General features: G+C 48.2%; 2 protein-coding genes across 3 annotated transcripts in view; one reads left to right on the top strand and one right to left on the bottom strand.

Moving 5' to 3' along the window:
• MYO19 (myosin XIX) overlaps positions 1–17,466 on the top strand; it is a 28,605-nt gene extending 11,139 nt beyond the window's left edge. Inside the window, exons 5-24 of the mRNA XM_006899459.1 lie at positions 1,033–1,165; positions 1,793–1,862; positions 2,325–2,427; positions 2,998–3,094; positions 3,190–3,266; positions 4,537–4,627; positions 5,692–5,866; positions 7,867–7,940; positions 8,741–8,862; positions 9,047–9,160; positions 9,414–9,590; positions 9,963–10,115; positions 10,789–10,896; positions 12,011–12,081; positions 13,077–13,159; positions 14,774–14,940; positions 15,049–15,178; positions 15,634–15,719; positions 16,006–16,311; positions 17,338–17,466. Of these exons, the coding sequence (XP_006899521.1) occupies positions 1,033–1,165; positions 1,793–1,862; positions 2,325–2,427; positions 2,998–3,094; positions 3,190–3,266; positions 4,537–4,627; positions 5,692–5,866; positions 7,867–7,940; positions 8,741–8,862; positions 9,047–9,160; positions 9,414–9,590; positions 9,963–10,115; positions 10,789–10,896; positions 12,011–12,081; positions 13,077–13,159; positions 14,774–14,940; positions 15,049–15,178; positions 15,634–15,719; positions 16,006–16,311; positions 17,338–17,466 (2,466 nt within the window). The remainder of the gene's footprint in view (positions 1–1,032; positions 1,166–1,792; positions 1,863–2,324; positions 2,428–2,997; positions 3,095–3,189; positions 3,267–4,536; positions 4,628–5,691; positions 5,867–7,866; positions 7,941–8,740; positions 8,863–9,046; positions 9,161–9,413; positions 9,591–9,962; positions 10,116–10,788; positions 10,897–12,010; positions 12,082–13,076; positions 13,160–14,773; positions 14,941–15,048; positions 15,179–15,633; positions 15,720–16,005; positions 16,312–17,337) is intronic.
• Positions 17,467–18,223: 757 nt separating this feature from the next.
• ZNHIT3 (zinc finger, HIT-type containing 3) lies at positions 18,224–22,598 on the bottom strand. 2 transcript variants are annotated; one of them, XM_006899457.1, is made up of 5 exons: positions 22,513–22,598; positions 22,374–22,405; positions 20,570–20,656; positions 19,685–19,765; positions 18,224–18,405 (listed from the first exon to the last, which is right to left on the bottom strand). In XM_006899457.1, exons 1-5 carry the CDS (start codon positions 22,596–22,598, stop codon positions 18,224–18,226), a joined length of 468 nt encoding a protein of 155 aa, XP_006899519.1. The 2 variants fall into 2 exon arrangements, with proteins under 2 accessions (XP_006899519.1, XP_006899520.1); XM_006899458.1 differs by lacking the exons at positions 19,685–19,765; positions 20,570–20,656.
• Positions 22,599–22,862: the final 264 nt, after the last annotated feature.

The following is a 22,862-nucleotide window of genomic DNA, read 5'->3' as shown; positions in this document are numbered from 1 at the left end:
CAGTGGTACCATATGGCATTTGTCCCTTTGTGACTGAGATACCTCACTCAGCATAATGTCCTCCAGGGTCACCCATTTTGAATAATATTGCATGAGTTCCTTGTTTTTCAATGCAGCATAGTAGTCCAGTTCACTTTTTAAAAAATATTCATTGTTGGCACAATTTCCTCCTTAGCTCCTCAGATTGTTTTCCCTTTCAACTTTGAAGAAGACTTACTCCTTATTTCTCTGCCTTCATATTCCATGTATAATTATATCACATTTCTAATTCAGTCACTATGTAGTGAATTATTCACAGAAGACCTATGTAATATAATATGACACACTGAGCAACCAGGTTCAGGGGCTTGTCCCTTCTCTTCTTCAATTCTTTTGTTTCTTTCTTCTAAACGGGGGTGAAATTCACCTTACATAATAAGGTTAACTATTCTGAAGTGAGATATTGATTGACACTTAATACTTTCATAATATTATGCCATCTCCTCTGTCTCATTTAGAACATCATTCCAGAGGAAAAGATCTTACCCGCTAAGCGTTTGGTTCCCAACCTCTTTCTGCCCTCACCCAGCCCCTGATGACCACCCATTTCTCCGAGTTCTATGGATTTATCTAGTCTAGATCTTTCCCATAAATGGGATTATACAATTTAAGACCTTTGGTGTCTCTCTTTATTTACCATACTATTTTCGAGACTTATCTATATTGTAACACGTATCAATGCTTCATTCCTTCGTATGACTGCAAAATATTCCATTGGATGACACCACAATTTATGAATCCAGTCATCCACGGATAGACGTTGGAGTTGTTTCTACTGATCTATGAATAGTGTTGCTGTGATCCCCTAAGTGTATCTTATGAAGCAGAGTTGAGCACCCGTAGGTCACAGATGGGAAAGTACTTGTCCAAGGCCACGGGGTTGTGTTCAGCACCCCTCTCTTTTTTTTAAGCACTCCCCTTTTGTTAGCAGCATGCATGAGTGAGAAGTGTATTCTGGTGGGCACAGCTCCCACAGGGCTTTTTCTGCTGTAGACATGGACCTCTCGCTGCCTAATGAAGTTCTATGCTGTGGTGGCCTCCTCACCTACATCCTGGGAGAACCACAAGGTTGCAGAGAGGATCGAACAGCGGATCCTGAACTCCAATCCTGTCATGGAAGCCTTTGGTGAGTTCGTTCTTCTCTGATGTTGTTCACCTGCATCCCATGTTCTCTGGGTGTGGCCCCCTTCCTGGGAGAAGAGACCTTCTCTTTAGCAGTACAAGAATGAGTGTGTCCTTCACCAGCTTAGACACCTAAGCTCTTCCCAGGTAGGTGTCCCTTAAGACTTCCTTCCCGCTTACGGATGTCATTCTGTTGTTACCCTCCTGTCTAAGCACATTCAGTGGTGGTGCTGAGAGGACCTCATGGCTCAGTTAGTCTAAATCCAGCCCCTCTATCCTTTTCTTTATGGTCCAGAAAGGAAGAAGACTTGTCTAAAGATAGACAGTAACTAGTATCCAGCTTGTGACTGGAGCCCTGCTGTCTAAGCCAATAATCACAGCTTGCTTTTAACACCTTCCTTTCAGAGAAGACAGCCCCTGTCTGCCTAGGCTTGCTCGTTTCAGTGCCTTGCCAGAAAGTTCTCCTAAATCTAATGCCACCTGCTGAACACCGAGCACCCATCTCCTAGTCCTGCCTCCTGTGATGCGGAAATTAGCAAAAGTCACAGGAAGATAGGAAACCTGCAGTTGCCTTGACCATCAGAAGCTCTGAAGGGATGGGGGAAAATATTAACAGAGACGTGCTTTGTAGGGAACGCGTGCACACTGAGGAATAACAACAGCAGTCGCTTTGGGAAGTTCATCCAGCTCCAGCTGAACAGGTAACAGTGGGCAGCAAACCTCTGAGCAAACCTCACTTAGAATCAGTGAGCCCCAGGGTTGTTATCAGACCTGGAGAGCTGTTGCTACTGTGACCTGAGCTAGTATGCTGTCGTGGTCTGTGTGTTCCTCCTGGTGGCCAGCCTTGCTCAGAAATTTCTGGTCAAACAGCCACCTCTCTTGGCCATGGCTGTGAGCTGAAGTTGAGGTTCCTGCTCTGCTGTGGGACTACACAGGGTGATGCACTCAGGCCACAGCCCTTTTCACATATGCCTTGTTCGGGGGACTGTCCCAGACCACTGTCACTCCTCACCAACCCATGCCACACCCAGCCCTAGGGCCCTTTTCGCTAAGTGAAAGAGCTTGGGGCGGAACTGTAGGATTACACTCTGACACCAGTAAGTACCTAATGGAAAGCTAGAAAATGAATGAACAGCTAATGTGCTCTTGCCACCATGTGCCAGGGCCCAACAGATGACCGGAGCCGCAGTCCAGACCTACCTACTGGAGAAAACTCGAGTGTCCTGCCAGGCCTCCAGTGAGAGGAACTTTCACATCTTCTACCAGGTCTGTGCAGGTGGGGCCCACAGCTGCCTCACAGGGCAGGTGGGCTTGGAGCTCAGACACCCATATCCCTACCCCAGCACTAGTCCTGCAGTTTTGGCCTGGACATGTGTTTGCTCCTTTATCACAGAGTCCTGGAGTCTGGGACTCTTCCTAGGATGGATGCCACATCACCCTCATCACAAGGGTTCCCAGAATGGCATCTGTCTCCTCCAGTAGAATGAGCACTTACAGTGGACTAGGGTGCTCCTCCCAGGCATGAAAAGTCTGTCCTTCCTGCTTTCAGACTAAAATGTTCTTAGGTAGCGGTGCATCTCCCAAGTGGGGGCTCTGCAGGCTATGAGTGGTGCTTTCATCCTTGGCTACAGGGATCCCCCAGGTTGGGGTTTATGTTTTCCTGTGTGTCACTTTGGGGACATCCAGAGCTAGGTTTGCTTCTTTTCTTGTCTCTCCCACCTGCCCTGGGTTCTCCACAGAGACCTTGCAGCTTTGGGTGTTTCTCACTCCTGGTCCTGTTAACACCTTGGCTCCCCTCACACACCTAGCTCATCCCCTCCCCTACATCCCCAACAGATCTGCAAAGGAGCCAGCGAGGAAGAGCGGCTGCAGTGGCATCTCCCCAAGGGGGTCACCTTTACCTGGCTGCCCAACCCAGAGAAGGCTTTGGAAGGTAAGAGGCACCTTACTTCTCCCTCTCTCATGCCTTGCTGCCCTCCTGACCTTCTTTACACCTTACCTTGAACTGTGGCTTGACTTCTTTTGCAGAGGATTCCTTTGAGATCACCAGAGAGGCTATGCTCCATTTGGGCATCGACACCCCTACCCAGAGCAACATCTTTAAGGTCAGAAAAGAAGCCACACCACTTATGTTTGGTAGAGACAGTGATGGCCCCTTTATAAATCCTTGTTTGACTTTAGACTGGGTCTTTCTTTACCTGTGGATATAGCATTTTGGCCCCTGCTCTGTAATCTCCAGGGAGTCAAGCTCTGTGTGGCCTGGAGCCTGGAACCTGGGTGTCAGGGGATGGCCAGGGACTCACAGGACATCTTCAGAGCTCAGTGGTGTACTTCAGAGCTCAGACCTTCCAGGAGGGTTGGGTGCTTGAGTCCATCATGAATATAACCACAGTGGTAGAAAAATAATGCTGCCACATATTTCTGAGGTGTGTTAAAATGGGAAAATATTTTTTGCTTACTTTTTACAATAGTAGTCCTATGTATATGGATATTATTATTCCCATTTTGTACTTGGGGGAAGAAAAGGGATAAAATTATTTACCGTAGGTCAAACATCTCTTCATGGTAGAGTTTGTATGAGACTTAGTGATTGCCTAGTCCCACAGTCTTTCTCCTGCCCTCAGCTCCACGCAGAATGTGTGGTGGCCTAGGTGAACAGGATGTCTCTTGACTCCGCTGGTGGCCTCCCTTCTTCCTGCTGCCTTTGCTGACAGCACTGACTATCATCGCACCTCCCTCACCAGAGCACTGAGCAGGAGCAGGCGGGCTAGGAGGCTGGCACATGCCACTGCAGGGAGATGGCAGGCAGTGGGAATAACTTCCACCTCTAGATGGGGACTTCCCAGCAGGGAGGGTGTCCAGCCTGCAGAGCTTGGAGAGAAGGACAGACAGCATGTGGGGCCAAGCCCAGGAAGAGAGGACAGCACTAGGAGTCCAGGAGAGAGTACTGCTTGAAGGTGGCATGTCCCTCTGCCCACTGGGCATGGCAATGGAGAGAAAGGTTATGTGCACGGGCCTTGGGGTCAGAAGACAGGAGCATGTGTGGAGGGACCCTGCCTAGAATAAGATACGCACGCTGGGAGGCATCTGAAGTCAAGCTACTTGTATTTGAACCTTGCCTTTATTTGTCACCAACTGTGTGGCCTCAGGCCTATAATATGCATCACACCACATATATTTTGTTGAAAATTTCATTGTGATGATTCATGTAACTTGTTTATATAGTGCCTAGCAGAGACATTTAGATGGGGAGCAATAGTTGGGAGCTCCTATTGTTGTTCTGAATCATGATTTTTTCATCAGGAAAGAGGGCCCTCCCAGGTGAAGCCAGCCCTTGATGAAGAGGTGCCCTCCTCACTCCCTGTTCTCTCGCAGGTCCTCGCTGGCCTGCTGCACCTCGGCAACACACAGTTTGCTGACTCAGAGGATGAGGCCCAGCCCTGCCAGCTCATGGACGGTGCCAAATGTGAGGGGCAGGATCACCCAACATTGGTGGGGTCATGTGGGGGCTTATTGCTAGTCATGATTGCACTGTCATTCCAACTATATTTTTAATCTCATGCCTTCCATTAAACCACTAATATTAAATCTTGCCTGTTCTATTCCACATAACTGACTCCTTTATCTCTGCTGAGGGGACAGGTTTGTCACCATTTTACAGATGAGAAAATGAGTCAGAGTTTATATGATTTGTCCCACATATGGTAGTGTAAACTGAGACGTAAAAACACTACCCCCTCCAAAGAACCCCTGCTGTTAAATCAGGTCACTTCTGATTCATGGCAAAAAGGATTTCCAAGGCTGTAAATATTCTTTTTACATGTTTTTTTTTATATTTTTATATTGGTTTGCATATAAAATTTGTATACATGGTGTTTCAAACACTCCTTCATTCACATTGTGTTTCATACAGTCATTCCCATACATGACATTTTATAAAACCAATCACCATTGATCTGTGCCTACCATTACCCATCTTTTTTTAAATTTTATTATTTTTTTTGTGTGTATGTACTGTCAAATCATATCTGAGTGGTACAGAAGGAGATTGTCCCTCCTTCTCCAGCAGAGCAACTAGTGGATTCAAACCACATACCTCTGAGATTGCAATGCAGCTTCTTGCCACTAGGCCACCAGATCTCCCTCATTACCCCATCTTTTCAGATCCCCACTTGATCTTTCTTAATTCCTTCATACCTGCCCTCTGCCCAACAAACTGGAACCCCATGACTTCCCCCTTCCACCTTCAGACCCTCTGTCCCCTCTCCTTACCCCCTGGGGCTTTCCTGCACATCTTACGATGGCTGTACATCTTAATGGGAAGGAACTACTTCATTTTTCTGCCATGGAACAAATGGTGGGTTTGAACTTACAACCTTTCCTTTTGCGACCCAACACTTAACCTACTACATTCCCAGAGCTCCAGGGACATAGAAGTCATAGGTTCCACTGCAGTCACTGTCCTGAGCCTCATGGTGGGGACTGTTCAGATTGAGGATGATTTACCTAAGGAGGATCCACCCCTCCCAGGCTCTGTCAGGACATCGGCCTCACTGCTGCAGCTCTCAGAGGATATGCTGCTGGAGACACTGCGGATCAGAACCATCCGGGCAGGCAGGCAGCTGCAGCAGGTGTTCCGGAAGCCTTGTTCCCGCGCCGAGTGTGACACCCGAAGAGACTGTCTGGCCAAACTGGTCTACGCAAGGTGAGCCCATCCTCTGGGCGTATCCCTGCCCCACCCTGCCCTGCTCTCAAACTCTCCCCTTGTCTGAGGTTGGACCAGCCACCATCAGGCAGGGTGAGGGAGGCCAAATAAAGCAGACCCATATCCTCTCCCTGTTCCTCAGATGTCAAGAGTGGGCCAGGGCCCTTGGCCTCTGTTCTTGAGTGCTCTTAAGTGGTGAAGTTACCACATTTCTGGCCTAGACTCAGCTCCAATTACAGTATTGAAGCCTGCCTTGACTTTGGTCATAGATGATGAAAACCTCCCCAGCTCTCAGTAGGCAGGCCAAGCTCCAGACCCTTAGATGAGGAGGGTCCTCCGTCTCCACCCTTGTCTCACTTAAGCCTTACGTGCTCTTCTGGGCTAACACTAGTGCTCTGCCCACAGTGTGCCTTGGGCAGCACACTACACAGAAGGTCGGAGCCCAGAGCGTGGAGGAGTCCTGGCTTTTCCCAGTGGGTTTTCACGGACATCCCCTCCCTGTGGTATTTGGCCGCAGCTTCAGGAACAGTAATGCCACAGGTCTGGACCATTTGGTTTGGTTTCTAATCCTGAATTTAGTTCTGACAAGTACTTTAGGGGCCCAGAGTCCTCTGAAATTATGGAACAGGATATTAGTGTACGTATATATATATATATGGGTAACTGGGTATCCTCCACTTTTAAGAACCTTTTAAAGAACCAGGAGCCTGAGAGGCATCACCTGGGAACAGGATCCTCTGGGCTGAAAGTGGCTGACAGCAGCTGGGCTCAGACTCTTTCAGCAAGAGCCTCTTAGCGCTGCTTTTAAGCTGACTTCAGTTCAAAGACTTTTAACGGCCTTTGCTTACACATCTCTGAAAAAATAAGCAGATAAATTGACTGTGATAATCACCAAGTTAGCTCCTGACCAAGATATTTTACACAGTTGTCATCAATCAGGACTCACTGTTATTTATTAGAACTTCTCATGAGATGGTGGGAACTCTGGTGATTTAGTGGTAGAGTTGTGCTGCCACCCAAAGACAGGTGGTTCGGATCCACCAGTCGCTCTGCAAGAGAAAAATGGGCATTCTCCCGTGCAGTTCTCAGCCTTGGGAAGGTCAGCTGTGAGTTGGTTCTGACTGAATGGTGCATAAACAGCAGCAACAACTCTAGTGAATATTTGAGGTGCCTTGGCAAAACCGAAGGCAGAGCAGTCAGCCGCTAACCTAGAGACTGGTGATTCCGAACCTGCTAACCAGTGGTTCTGGAGGAAAAAGTGGAGGCGGGTGTGTGTCTGTAAACAGTCATGGCCTTGGAAACCCTCTGGGCAGTTCTGACTTACAGGGTCACTGTGAGTCAGAATGGCCTGATCACGGTGCGTCTGGTTTTCTTAATGAGTATTTGAAGCCATTTTACGAGAAAGTAAACTGAAATGAAAAAAGCTACAAAGCAATTACTTTAAGGAAAGTTATAGAGAAGAAACCCCTTAATAGTGTTGTCTATGTCGTCACATTGTACAGTAACTACTTCTCTGGGATGAGGCAGCTCCAGAGTGGAAGGTGCTTTGCTGATCTCCAGGGACTCGGGTACATTTGTGTGGGACTGAGTTTGGGCAGGTGGCCAACCTTTGGTCTCTGGGACCTACAGGTGGAATTTCACAGGAGAATCCAGTTGACTCAGTTCTTTTCAAAGCCATCCTGCCCACCAGCCCCTTCTAGTCAAGACCCCAGCTGGGTGTCAGGCCATGTGACCAATCCCTCGATGAGTCTGAGGGTTCCAGTCAGTACTGGGCTCATTCTTTCTCAGAGGACAAGCCAGGTTCATGTGTCCCTGGGAACATGCATTACTATAGCTTGCATATGCAGGAAGTCAAGACTGGTGGACAGAATAAGAAAGGATTTAGCCCCTGACATGTCCAGCTCAGAATGCAGGGCTCTCCAGGGTGTGGCACCTCTGGCTGCTGCTGCCATTTGGCCAGCCCTCAGGCTCACCAGAGTTCACTCTCCCTCCCCTAACAGGCTGTTTGACTGGCTGGTATCGGTGATCAACAGCAGCATCTGTGCAGACCCTGATGTGTGGACCACTTTCATAGGTAGCACGGCTCACCCTGCCAGGAGCATTCCTTCCAAGAGCTGTAGACCCCTGGATTAGGGGTCAGGAACCTCAGGGCCACTGTGACTCTGGGCAATTCCTTTTCCTTGTCTGTGCCCAAGTCTCCTCATCCACCTTCACTGTGATGGGGCAGCTACAGAACAGAAAGTGAGGAAAAGCTCTGTTTTCTGCAGTACCCATGTCTGACCCATCCCCAGCTCTCCAAGGCCTTTCTAAACCAGCAGGGTAGGGCAGATGGGTGAGCTAGATTACGAAAGACATGGGACACGACTGAGGCAAAAGACATTGACACCCGGGCAGTGCTGTCAGGCAGGGGAGGCGGTGAAGCTCAAAGGCACCTGTGAAGTTTGCACACTGGATGGTGGAATTCTAGGTACCAACTGGGCAGAAGAGACCACGGTCCTTAAAACAGGTTCAGTGCAGAACATATATTCCCTCACACCTGGTTCCCTTCTAGGAAGGGGATAAAGGGACCTGAGAATTCTAGCTCCTCCAAACTGGGCCTGGTACCTTGGGTTAGCCCTCACATCTCCTTTGACTTTTCTGTCTTTCCTAGGTGCTGAGGGTTCCTGGGGTGAGATGGAGACAACTCTGGGTGTCTATGGTAGGGGGGGGGTGTAGTAACTCCACCCACATCTGCGTGTCCTGCCCATCCCTTCTCCCCAGGTGGCCTAACATGAGGTCTTGGCAGCAGCTCAGCTCTGCCACTTTGCACTTCTGCAGTCTCCCTACCCCACCTGCTCCCTACAGTGGCCCCATGCGTTCTCCCCATCCTCACAGGCCTTCTGGATGTGTACGGGTTTGAGTCATTTCCCAGCAACAGTCTGGAGCAGTTGTGTATCAACTACGCCAATGAGAAGTTACAGCAGCACTTTGTGGCTCACTACCTCAGGGCTCAGCAGGTGAGAGTTGCAGAAGGAGAGGCGGCGGCGGGTCCAGTGGTCCCTCCCTGAGATGCTCTGATCTCTTCCTGGGTCCAGCCATACCAAGATCGGTCTGGTACCCTTGCTTCCTTCTCTGATGTTCATTCTCTGTGTACTGAAAGGCCTTAGACCACAGTTACCTTCTGACCATCCCACCCTCTAGGAAGAATATGCAATTGAGGGCCTAGAGTGGTCATTTGTCAACTACCAGGACAACCAGCGCTGTTTGGATCTCATCGAGGGGACCCCCATCAGCATCTGCTCCCTCATAAATGAGGTGAGGTGGCACAACCAGTGACTTAAGTATCACAGTTGGTCTTTGGATTTTCTCTTGGGCCTTGATAACTGTCCCATGTCCTGCCCAATGGGTTTGCTAGTCCCTACATTATTCCCTGCCTCTGAGGTTTACTGTGATGCCTGGGGAGATCCTGGAGACGACTCTTTTGCCATAGAGGCCACCGGGTGGGACTGAGGGTTGTGGTGAGACTCTCTCATTTCCCCGGTTGACTGCCTGGCGCTACCCCACACAGGAGTGCCGCCTTAACCGACCAAGCAGTGCAGCCCAGCTCCAGACACGCATCGAGAGTGCCCTGGCCGAGAGCCCTTACCTTGGCCAGAACAAGCTCAGCCGGGAGCCCAGCTTCATTGTGGTGCACTACGCAGGGCCTGTATGCTACCTCACTGCCGGCCTGGTGGAGAAGAACAAGGTGAGCATTGCCTGTAGCCTGGGAGCCTGGATGAGGTAGAGACTGAATTTCCAATCTTGTGTCCTCTCTTTTAATCGTCCCCCAGAATCCAGACCATCATCTGGGGTCCACCTGCCTGAGTTATCAGCTAGTCCAGGCCTGACCTGACTACAAATAATTCATGTTAGACTGGAGTCTCTGGCCATCCAGTTGTACCCACTCTTCTCTGGGTTGTTAGATTGGAGTCTCTGGCTAGCCAGTGTACCCACTCTTCTCTGGTCCTGGAAACCTTAATCTTCTGGGGTTAAGGTGGGCACGAGTTACCTGCCTGTTATTATCTTGGGGCATCAACTTCACGTGCACTCACTTGCTGCCCTTTCACTTCTACAATAGGATCCTGTACCTCCTGAGCTGACCACACTCTTGCAGCAATCCCAGGACCCCCTGCTCAAGGTGCTGTTTCCTACCAATCTGAAGGAGGAATCTCAGGAGGAGCCCTCTGGCCAGAGCAGGGCTCCCAAGTTGACAGTGGTATCCAAGTTCAAGGTGGGTCCGGTGGTGCTGACCTATTCATGCTCACTCATCTGTTTCATAGGATCATCTGTGAAAGCATCTTCCAGGATCGCTGCTGTTTGCTAGGGACTATAGACTATAGCTGGTTTAATAGAACCCCAGGGGCCTGTGGGTTACACAGTAGAGGTCTCCCACCCAGTTTTGTTTGGGTTTTGGTTTTGTTTTTTTTTTTAATTTTTATTTTATTTTAATAATTTTAATGATAATTTACTGAGATTTTGGATTTCCATTCATTCATTGCTGCACTTCTCTCCCCATCCCACCCAGTTTTAATAGCACAAAGAGGGGGCTTAATGTTAGTAGCTGTTGTCTAAATGAATGGCAGGAGAATTTCAAGATTTCACCCTTCTGGGAAGGTTGCTCTGGGGAGGGAAATGAGAGAAAGCTCAGACTAGATACAATCAGGTGAAGGATCACAGGTCAGAAAGGGGATCCCTGGAGGCAGAATGAGAAGCTATAGATGTGAAAGCAGTGGGCTTTGTGCATGCTCAGTGCTCACCCGCTGGCTGTGAGATCCCCAGGGCATGTGAGGATCCGGTCCTGGGGCAAGGATGGCTAGAAGGATTTGATCCCACCACTAATCAGGGCCCACCTAATCTCCCAGGCAGCCCCAACACTGCCTGACCCACATCTCTCCTCGATGCAGGCCTCCCTAGAGGAACTCCTACAAGTCCTGCACAGAACCACACCCCACTACATTCGCTGCATCAAGCCAAACAGCCAGGGCCAAGCACAGACCTTCATCCAAGAAGAGGTAGTTGACCTTGACTAGCAGCACAGGCAGCTCCAATGTAGTGACTGGGGGTGGGTCTCTCAGGCTGGTTCTGACACTACGGAGGGCTAGTGTCTTACCTGCTCTGGCAGGGCTGTCATGGATGGTTGTGTGGTCAGTGCAAACAGCACAGACTGAAAATGTGCTTAACTTTACAGTCAATGCATAATGAAGTGGTTTCTGACTATAGATATTTTTTTTTAATTATTAGTTCTGACTTGCTAGCAGCCACCCTTAGCTCCTGGTAACAGACTCTGAGGGCTATGGATGAGGGGTGGGTGCTGGAGATGCTAAAAATTGATCCACAGTCAGCTGGTGTATGAGGCCTTGAGGTCTTTTGCCGGCCCAGTCTGCTCTGTGATAAAGACTTTGGTTCAGGTCACAGAGAAATCTTCATAGTATAAAACCACTTTGCCTCTCAGCTATGAAATAAAAAAAGAAAAAAATTGAGCTTTGTTGTGAGCTAGTGGCTTCTCAGCACTGCTGGAAGTGATGAGACATAGCAGTGGCTGTATCTGAAGCCATGCATAAATAAGAGAGACTTGGGAACTCCCAGGACCCTTTCTATAAAAGAGATTCCTGTGTTGTCCCTTGACTTCTCACTGACCCAGTGTATACCCACATCACTGCCAGCCTTGGCAAATGCTGTAAATGCTTGCTGGCCAGGGCCTTGGAAGAAGGCTGGAGGGATTTGGGGGCTTACTGGCCCCTATATTGCAGTCCATGGACTGCTAGGAAAACAAACAGATTTGTCCTGGAAAGGGTTAAACCGGGTGGCTCCTTGGAAGCAAGGATTCTGAGGCTCCGTCTAACATACTTTGGACATGTTGTGAGGAGAGACCGGTCCTTGGAGAGGGACATCATTCTTGGGAGGGTGGAGGGACAGCGCAGGAGAGGAAGGCCCTCTATGAGGTGGATTGATTCAGTGACTGGGGTAATTGGGATGGGAGTGTCAGAGACAGTGCGATTGGCACAGGACAGAGCGGAGTTTAGGGTTGTTGTACATAGGGTCGCTATGAGTCGCAGGCGACTCGACGGCATATAACAACAACAACAACATATTGCAGGTGCCCACCCTGTGTCCCCATCCCTACAGGTTCTGAGCCAGCTGGAGGCCTGTGGCCTTGTGGAGACCATACACATCAGTGCTGCTGGCTACCCCATTCGGTGAGTGGGCAGGTCACTGCAGGTGCAGGGCAAAAGCTGGACAGCCATGGGGTGTAGAGTGGAAGAGAAAGAGGTGGGTCTCAAAAGTCAGTCTGGAAGGCCAGGGCAGGGACAGATTGTCCAGTAAGTAAGGTAAGCATCCCTAGTGTACTTGTAAGCCCATGTTTCCAAGTGCACTCCATCCCTGTAAGGGGCTGTCAATATGAAAAGAGACCTTGATTCTGGAGGAGAGTACTATGGAGTTGAGAAAGAGGCCGATGCCAGCCAGACCCAGAAAAATCTTTGCTGTAGTGAAAAAATGTGAAATTGTTCCCTGTAGATTAGTAAGTCCGTAACAACAATAACATACTATGACAGGTTTGGAAGCAGGAGTGGCATCCACTTCCTAAACAACATGCCTCTGAAAACTCTATGAACTTTGGTAAATGTCAGTAGTTGTCAAGGGGCTTCAGGCCTTTTGTTCACAGGGTCGCTATGAGTCGTACTCGACTCAAGGCAATCAACAACAGCAGAGCAGTAAGCACCCCTGAGCCTGTGCTTAGCTTGTAATATCGAGCGGTCCCACACTGGCTCCGGGTCCATGCAGTCTCTCACTGTGCACTGTCTCAGTCCAAGCACTGTTTCTGGTAATATATCAGTGAGGAAAGAAGCTGAGTTCCATGGAGCCGTAACCAGCCAGTCTCCCATCACCCTCTCTGACACATGTCCAGTTGTCTGGGGAGATACCTGTAAGCCCCTTTGGAAGGAGGCAGGCTGCAAACCCCAAGGAGGACTATTAAAAGGGGGGGGAGATACCAACCAGCTTACAATGGTAGATCACTGAGCAGCCCCAGCAACCTCATCGTGAAGTTCTACGTTGAATGGGGAGTCAGGGCAACATCTCACTGGGTTGTTGGGCAGATTAAATGAAGGTAATTCCGATGGGCCTGAGAGCTATGGTCTGGCTCACAGTTGAAGTCACTCTGTACTCTTCTCCCATCTGCTCTGGGCTCCAGGGTCTCTCACCGGAATTTTGTGGAACGATATAAATTGCTGAGATGGCTCCATCCTGACACATCCCCTGCCCAAAGGCATTCAGGTAAGTGGAGTTCATTTGTCATTTTTTCACATAGCCAAGCATTATGGAGCACCTAATCCATTCTCCCTCAAGGCAAACTGAGGGATTCATATACCTACGCTTATAGTTGTGGGTTCAGTTAGGAGAAACAGGCTCAACAAAGCCAAATTGTATAGAAAGTAGGCAGACAGGTTGCTATAGGAAGTGTTGGAGAGGTAGGAATCAGGGAAGGCTTCCTGGAGGAGGTGCTGAGATTAAATTGGATTAGCAGGTGAAGTGAAGGGCTTTTCCATGTCAGATCTAATCTAAACAAACATCTGGGATGGTGAGACAGTTCTACGAGTGAGGAGCTCAGTGCCATACACACAGAGCAAGGATAGCACAGATGAGGCTAGAGTGACAGGTCAAGGCTTCTGAACTCAGTTCTCTAGATAGCTGGAAAGGCACCTCAGATAAGAGAGGTGTACCCACAGCAGTCTCATCCTTTCTGGCAACCTCCCTAGGGCTCCATCGAGGGCCATCGAAGTGAGGCAAGACCCGAGAAGGAGATGGCGTGGGAGGCTGGGGCAGAGGGAAGCCAGAGGTGTGGCACCATCAGGAAATGTTAAGATCAGAAATCAGCTAGATGATGCATGGCTGATTGGATACAGAGGGAGAGAACAGGACAGTGAGGAGAACAAGAGAAGCAGCGGGACGCCGTTGATCTGTCCCAGCGTCACCCATTGAAGGCACATGGGCGAGTGTTAAGACCTTGCTGTGGCCTGATTCGGCCTCATTGTCAGCACATAGAAATCTGAGGCTCTTGGAAGGGATTGGAGCAACCCAGGGAGAGGTGAAGAGGCCAAAGGCCGGCATAAGACCCCAGGCCACTATGCCCCCCACATAGCATAACCTGGGGCCCACCAGATACCACCAAGACAATTTTTGCTTTCTCCTCTTGGACAGACTTCAGTCACTTTCCTTTTACCTCTTCCACCTTCTCTCCTCCCGTCCCCTCTTCTCTCCTCTCTCTATGGTCTGCCTCCTGTTCTGTGCCCAAAGTCCCCCTGGTCCCTGGTTGATCTTGCTGCTGTTTCTCATCTGCAGTCTCCTTTGTCAGCCTCTGTCTCCAGTGAGGCACTGGCAGCTAAAGGTGGTCAGAGCCCTCAGGTAAACCTTCCCCTTCAGAGGAGGATAGGCTGGGGAGCCTGCTGGGCCAATGCAGGGCTGACATTTCTGCTCCCTTTGCCCATCTTGGCAGGGTGGGGCCTGAGCTTAGGGAGGGGCCCAGCTGCCTCAGGGTTTTGGGGGCCTTGGAAATATATGCTGAGCACCTGGAATCCTGGGCTGAAAGGAGTTGCTCTACAGGCATCAAGTACCCTTTGCCTGTCTACCCAAGAGGCCCTATGGGAATGGAGACATGAGGAATAGGCACAGTGAAGGTTCCAGGACTCCTCAGAACAGCCAGAGCCCTGGTCCAGGACAGTCCTTCGCCTTAAAGACAGAAAGGTGGGATTATTAGAAGTGAGAACAGCAAAGAAAGAGGTAGATGAGTGTTGCAGGGGCCAGAGCCCGCTTGAGACCAGACAAGGGGAAGATGCACAGGAACTTGTCGAGATGACCAAGAGCTGATGGGCCTTGTCTTCTACCACCCAGAAAGGCTTCCCAGTGCTGAGGAGGCCACACTGCAGCCTGTCCTCCAGGACATTCTCCACATTCTACCAGCTCTAACCAAGGCAGCAGCCACACTCAGTTACCACACTGAGGCCACACCAGCCCAGGTGCTCTGTGGCAGGACCAAGGTGTTCATGACTGACTCCACGGTGAGCTGGTTTGGGGATGCAAAGCAGAGACCACTGGGGCCCCGTGCTCTCCTCAGCCGGACAGGGTGGGGGAAGGCTCAGGACCTCAGTGAATGCTCTTTCTCCCAGCTGGAGCTTCTGGAACTTGGACGTACCCAGGTGCTAGAGCAGTGTGCCCGCTGCATCCAGGCTGGCTGGAGGCACTACCTGCACTGCAAGCAGGAGAGGCAGAGGCGGGCCGCCGTGCTCATCCAAGCAGGTAAGGGGGTGGACCAGGAAAGGGCAGAGTTCCTTCCAGGCCAGCAGGTGGGTCTGGATGCCTTTGAAACTGTTCGTTGAGTCCCCATATACTGAAGTTCATGGTCCCAGACTCCACAGGTAAGTGCATGGCTCCACTCGTCTACTAGGATTTCTCTGCACCGTTACTCATCCAGAGCGTTTCCACAGCTCAGTGGGAATCACTGTCAGTAAATTAGTGTAATGTGGTATGTGGCTCAAATCTACCAGCTGCTCCTCAGGAGAAATATGGGCAGTCTCCTCTCAGGAAATGTACTGCCTCTGAAAACCCACTGCAGGGTCACTATAACAGCAACAGTTGAGTACCTTCAAAAAGGAAAAAGTGATTTCCATCAAATCACTCCCGACTTATGGCTCCGTGTACCAATAGCTTACTTTCATTTTGTTCTCTTTCCTGTTGCTGGGAAAATACCTTAGCCATTCGTTCCTGGTTAACTCGGAAACACATCCAGAGGCTCCACACAGCTGCCACCATCATCAAGCGTGCATGGCAGAAGTGGAGAGTGAGTGTTGGCTCCTGTATCAGGGTGTGCAGAGGGTGGGGGTTTTGCTCTGGGCAAGTCATTCTACCCTGTATATAGAATGAGAGTGATGTCACCTACACTGTAGGTTGTTAGGAAAGTAAAAGAGCATTAAGTAACAGTAAAAATCATAGAGTTGTAACTTAAAAGCATCAATATTATCTCAATAAGCATCCCCCTCTTCACCTTAGTAAGCTGATTTGTTAAAGATGGTTTTAGTTTCCATTAAGAGGGTCCATTAATGTTACGGAGGATGTTTTCTTCATAGATCAGAATGGCTTCTCTTGCTTCTAAAGAACTGGATGGTGCAGAGGAAAAATGCTTGTCTCCACCTCCCCATTCCGTGAGCTCCTTCCCGCTGCCTCTCCTGGAAGCCAGGTTCCTGAGTGCAGTAGTCCGCCTCTGGCCCCTGGGACTGGTCCTGGCCAATGCAGCCATGGGTGTGCATGGCTTTCAGAGGAAACTAGTGGTCTGGGCCTGCCTTCAGCTTCCCCTGAGTAGGCCCAGCAACAATGCTGTCCAGATTGCACAACACGAGCAGGCTGGTGTCACTTCCATACGAGCACTGCCTCAGGTAAGTGTGTGTGATGGAGTGTCCTGACACTCTGTGTCATCCCTCTACCACTAAAGGGGAAGGACTGAGCCATGCCCTGTTGGGTCAACCCTACATGTCTCAGTCATTTCCATCATTATAGCTGGGAATTTTCTAGAGCCTCTGTGTGTATTATTACTGTGCCTAAGCAGGTCCTCTGAAATCTTAATTAGTCCATTTCAAGGTAGACTACCATGTTTACAATGGCAGCTTATTCCTCAAACGTCACTGGATTTAGCATTATTAATCTCAAATTTTATCATACCTCAGGCATAGTGAGTTCAATTCCAAATAACCAAAATAAATAAATATCATGATACAGCAAGGCACGTGAGTTTTTTTGTTTCCCAGTGTTTACGTTTTCTTAATTACCAAATTCTGACAGACACAAAGTGAGTACATACTATTGGGGAAATGGAGCCAATACACTTCTTGACACAAGAGTTGCTGTAAACTTTTAATTTGGAAAAAATCACAGGATCTATAAAGCACAGTGCAGTGTGGGTCACCTCCCTCTCTAGGTGAGGAAATGGCAAGTGAGGCACTGGTCCAAGGCCCCTGGATTGTTATGTGTAGCCAGAGAAGAGTTCGCCAGCACTCAGGAAGTCATTGTAACATAGTTAAATGATATGGTTGAGGAAGGGTATGTATGCTAGTGACAGGGTCCAGGTCCTGCCTGTGGTATCTTGTTTAAGCCATGTCTCATTCTGGGTACTTCCATTTATTAATCTATAAAATGGGGTTAATACTCTTGACCTATGACAAATGGTCATAGCAAGGATTATGTGAAGTTCACAAAGGCCTAGGAAGGAAACCTTGTCTTTCCATACCAGAGGGATTGCCACAGGTCTCAATCTGAATGAAATCTCCCAGGAATGACAGCTGATAGTCCTATGAAGGAGGGAGAGCTTCCTCATCTATCTCAACACCAAGTAACTATGAAATGTCATTATTTTGAATACTGCTTTCGAGTTGTCCACTGTAACAGTCATGGTCCTCTCTCCCTAGGGTTCGATAAAGTTTCACTGCAGAAAGTCTCCCCTGCGCCATGCTGACATCTGCCCTGAAACTTCGCCCTACCATGTTACTGGCTTTAATCAGATTCTGCTGGAAAAGCACAGGCTGATCCAAGTGTGATCACTCCCTGACCTCTGCCCTCCCTGGCTGGGTGATCCTTGGTGCCTTTGTTTCTCTGCGGCCTTTTCCTGCCAGCTGCCTTGCCAAAGACATTTGATCAGCACCCTGCTGCCAAACTACTCCCAGAGTGACTACAATGCACGTGAGGATGTGCCAGCCCCAGCCTCAGAGCCAGGGCTGCAGTGACAAGGATCCAGTGGGCCTGTCAGGGTTTAGAGTTACCAGACCATCACTACATCCACATGTAAACTCAGCACTAAACGTATAAGTGTCCATCCTGGGGGAGCCCTGGCTGCCCGTGAGCACTTCGGCAGAAAACAGGATGCAGCCTCCACTGTTCCAGCTGGGAACTTCAGACTTAGTTCCTTAAAAAGGGATGAAACCTTAGTATTTAACAAACCATTTAAGCAATGAAGAAGAATCATAAACCAAGGATGATGATATGTACAATAAAACCACTATATCTTGATTTTTAATAACACTACTCAAGTTTTTAAACAGGTGTAAAAATATTGTCCATTATAATTATTCCAGAAATAAAATATTTTAAGACAATGACAATCATCTGGATGTGGAATTTTCTCCATGAGGGATTCACCACTTTATGTAATCTCACCAGCCTGAAACATGATTCTGTGTCAACTGTGGTGAAGCCCCAGTGTCAACTTGTCGGAATCCTGGAACATGGGCTGCGGTCCTGGGAGGGAGGGGCAGGCTTCACGAGCACGTGCTGGAGGCAGCAGCACAATCATCCGCCTTAGGAATCCTCATCCTGAGGTGGTTCTACAATTCTTAAGCAGCAGTCGGCAAACTCCACAAACAAGGGCTCTTGCATGTAAGCTTTCATGAGCTTTGCTTTGTCGTTGCCCTGATCAAGGTTGACCATCAATTCTCTAAGATGTGGATTAAGCAGTAAATTCCTCAGATGTACAGAGTCCCCTTAAAAATGAACAAGGTAATGAGTGCAGTGAGAACAGGTAGAGATGGAAGTTTAAAAAGGCCCTAATTCGTGGGGAGCTCTGGTGGCCTCGTGGCAAGGCACATGGTTCAAATCCACCAGATACTCTGCCGAGGAAGGAGGGACAATCTCCACCTGTACCAGTCAGATCTGTTTTGACGGTACACACATACAAAAATAATAAAATAAAATAAATTAACATTTTTTTTTAAAAAAAGGCCCTAATTCTGAGAGACAAAAACCCCAATGTTTCACTGAAGAAAGAAAACTTAAACCAAGTGCTCAAAGAGGGGTCAAATTTTGCCAACACACAAGGCTAGGGGTCTGGGGAGTGGTGCTCAGCGAGCTATGATATAGTGAAAGCCCTTTGCATTTACACACTGGAGGCTGGAGAGGAAGGGCAGGAAATGTTAAGTTTTGAACAACTTTTAAAATTACATTCTATATGGCACTTAACGACAACATATAACTACGTTGGCCTAGTGGACAGAAAGTTATGCTACCAAGCCCAAGATTTTAATCTGCAGCCCTCAGGCCTGGTTTAAATTGGTTTTTGTCAAATTTTCTTCTACTTGGTATAGCACTGGTCTGTGCATTGCTGTACAGAGGTAACTCGTGGTTGCTGTGATGCTGAACACTGTGACAATGATGTGCCAAATGCGATAATGGTTACCCATGGTGGACAGTGTTTGATGGAGTTCCCCAATTAAAACAAGCCTGGAAGCAGGAGTGGCATCCACTTCCGAAATGGCTTGTCTCAGGAAACTATGAACAGTGCTCAGGTCTTTTGTTCATAGGGTCACTATGAGTTGTCTATGACTCAACGGCACTTAGCAACAACAACAACACATTAAAAGAATACTGACCCCCTTTTCCTTATGAATCAGGGTGAAGTCTCTCTCAGGGAGGAGTGATAGGGAATGGCAAAGGACACACTGACAAAGGAGATTAATCAGAACTGGCTTTGACAAGCACTGTGGCAATTGCACAATTAAAACAGACTTTTAAGGGGGAAAAAAAGGAATGAACTGGGGGGGGGGGAGGGTAGAGAAAACAGTGCAACAATGAATGAATGGAAACCCAAAATCTCTGTAAATGTTCATTAAAATTTAAGAAAAAAAAGAAGACTGAAAAATAAGGCCAGAATACTGCCCAGAGATACTCAAAAGTTAGAAATCAAACAAAACAATAAAATTCTAATTTCAAAAAAAAGTATCTCAAAAGTTGACAAAGAAATAAACAAGCACAGAATACACTTACCTAGATTCTTTAATTTCTGCAGAGAAACTCTGTCTTGTTCTTCATCACTATTGAGAAAATCTGCTATAGATGACTCATCATCTAAGGAAAAACATAGTCAGCTGCTTATTCCTGAAAAGAAAACCTAGCCACCAGATTTTAAACACTCCTCCAATACATTAAGGGGTTTACACCAGATCTAAACAAAAAACACCCTTTCTTCTCTGGCACTTGTAGCCATACTACCACTTCTCTGTAGAGCAAGTGAGAGCGAGCACAATTGGTGATTTTTAACAAATGCACTGCACACTCTGTTCTGTGGTTTTGGGGCTTAGAGTCTAATTATCAATCCTTATCACCTCATCTCCCAGCATCATAGTTCTAGCCCTGTCATGAACCAAAAACTGAAAGTAAATCGTCTCAGCTTTCAGCATTTGCAAAAAGTTCTCTGGCACTGCCTAAATTCAACCTGGAAGTTTCTCAAAGCAGAAATGGCTCAACCCTTTGTCATGAACCTTGAAAAATTTTTTTTTGGTAGCACTGGAGGACAGGGCTATTTTCAGAGTCTGCTGGGCACTTTCTCTACAGAGAAAGAACGGACCTTAGGGCAAAGGGCTCGGCTCACTCCACACCCCTAAACCTCTGCCAGTGTCTTCTTTCTCCTAGGTCCGTGCTTCCATTTTCCTTTCCCTGAACAATGGGTACCCTATCCATGGGCACCCATGGGACCCATGGCCGTGTGTGTCGCCTCCACTCCTGACACTCGGGCTGAAAAAGTGACCTAGTGAAGCACAAGGCTCTTGACAGCCTAGCCCTGGCCGAGTCTCCTCTTCTTTCAATTTACTCTATTTGTAAGCCCTTTCAAGGTCAGTGGGTATGCTTGATTTTTAAATCAACCAGCCTCACCTTTGTTTTCCTCAGGCTTTGTCGTTTTTATAAGAAGTGATGTGTTGTTTTTTTTCTTTTCAGGATGAATTTCAGGGTTGCACTGCTCTGAAAAAGACACCCGTTTCAGACATACAACCTCCACTGCAATGACCCTGCCCCCAATCCCCTAAGCCAGCTTTGGGTTAGAAAGCATATACAATGGGTAAAGGAAGTGAGTGGGGTGGAAACAGATGTAAAGGAAGTGAGAGATCAAAACAAAGGGCAGTTTAAGAAAAACCACAACCACCATGCAGCTGGCAGTTGAGGAAGCCCCGCTTCCACACCTCAAGACCGTGCCTCTGTCCCTCCTGCCTGGCCTATCTCAAAGTCTTCACCAGGATTATGCAGCATCTTAACTTCAATTTTTCTCAAGAGTTTCCGACACCAAATATGAATGCATCACTGAGAACACACAGGTGAAAGAGTCAGTTGTAAGGAGTTTAGTTGTAAGCGGTAGTATAGTTACTATGTAAATGTACAACATTATCACAAATGACAGGTGGAGATACAGGTAAGGCAAAGGTGGGTCTGATCTAAATTGATCTGAGAGGGACAAGATGAGGAGGAATCTTTGCTGGATGGAAAGAGTAATAATATTCCTGGCAGAGAAAAAAGAAAAGGTCTATGCCTGCACCAGACTTTGGAAACACAAGGATCAAGTAGATGGAGATGAGCAATTGCCAGCTGGCAGGTGGCAGGGACACCAGAAGAGTAATGAAGAACAAGAGAATGGCTCTCAAACAGGACACTACTGGTATCCTCCAGGGTGGAAGGTCTCCAGTGTGCACGACAGTCTCATGTTGTTCTACAGGGTGTTTACTTGAACTCTCCCTCTCCCCCCTCCCCTTATAGTACCACCAACCCCTCCTCAGACACTGTAACAACACTTATCACCCAAACCTATTGTCCCAAGTCAATCCTAACTAGGTGACCCTACTGGATAAAGCAGAACTGCCCCACAGTTTCCACAGCTCTAAGTCTTTGTAAAGGCAAATCTTTTACTCCCACAACACAGCTGATGGGTTAGAACCACCAGCATTTTGTTGGCATCCAATCACTTTAACCACTGCGTCACCAGAGCTTTTAACCGTCCCCTAAAAAGAAGGATATAGAATCATACCACGTACTCAACAGGGGAATGAAATACTCAAATCTACATTTCTATTAAAAACTGCCAAGAAAACAGTAGAGGTTCCTAATTGCCCTAGGGGGTTCCTATCAGGAACTCAGAAAACTGCACAGAAGTGTTTGGAATCCCAAATCGCCAAGGCTCTTTCTACGCCGAAAGTACCATTCCGTTCCCATCTTTGGCTATAAGGGTACTCTGGAATGTGCTCCGTATGAATAAACCATTATCTATGAGACAGAAAGTATACTAGGTAACATCTATGCCAAACGGTGAGGGGGTATGTGGCAAAGCGCTATGATATAAGCTGAAAGGAGTGTAGTGCTTAAAAGAGCAAAAGAGGGTGGAAACGGAAAGAAAGGCAAGATGGGATTCTTTGTTTTTAGTCATTTACAATTCGGTGAGGCATTTATCGGCAGAGGCGAAGGATCCACAGCCAGGGAAAGGCGGGGACACCAGAAAGCAAGTCCGAGGAAGAAACGTTCCCATCCAGATGTAGGGAAAATTCTAGGGGGGTGCGGGGGGAGAAGGCTGGAGAACAGCTTGGACCGGACAAGAATAGACGACTAAAGAGTCCACGCCCTAAAGACGAACACGGGGCAGAATGTCGGGGTTCCTCTACGCAAAAATGAAGATGAGAGAGTCTTAGAACCTTACCTTTGTGATTCCGGAAGCAAGACACCGAGCAGCTGTTAACAGAGACCAAGAATCAAGTTTGTCAGTTAACAACAAAGACCACGACTCATGTCACCTCCCGCCCCTGCTACCTGGCCTCCCGTCCCGGCCCGACACTCACTAGGGCACGCGGCAGCCAGGACAGCGGTATTTGGGCTTGCCCAAACACACCACGCAGATAGTAGTTTTACAATTCAGAGACGACATGATCACAAGCTCATGAGACTTATTCTGACCCCGGCGCGCTAAACTCACACCTAAACTCTAAGTCCACGCCTCCTTTCGTTTCCGGGACTATGACCAATCAGCGCTCAGCGTTTACTGACAGACAAAAGCAATAGATTAATCCTGCTCATTGTCCCAGGCCAATGAAGTAGAACATCGATGCACTCGATGTACATTTGGAAAGCAATTGGCTTCCTTGGTCTGAAAACTCGCTTAAGAATCTCGGACTCTGTCCCGCTGATACAA

Source organism: Elephantulus edwardii, unplaced genomic scaffold, assembly GCF_000299155.1.
Source record: "Elephantulus edwardii isolate Elephantulus edwardi_28Jun2011 unplaced genomic scaffold, EleEdw1.0 scaffold00257, whole genome shotgun sequence".
NCBI classification, from domain to species: domain Eukaryota; kingdom Metazoa; phylum Chordata; class Mammalia; order Macroscelidea; family Macroscelididae; genus Elephantulus; species Elephantulus edwardii.
The sequence above is the reverse complement of the archived record's forward strand: the minus strand, read 5'-3'. Positions and strand labels throughout refer to the sequence as shown.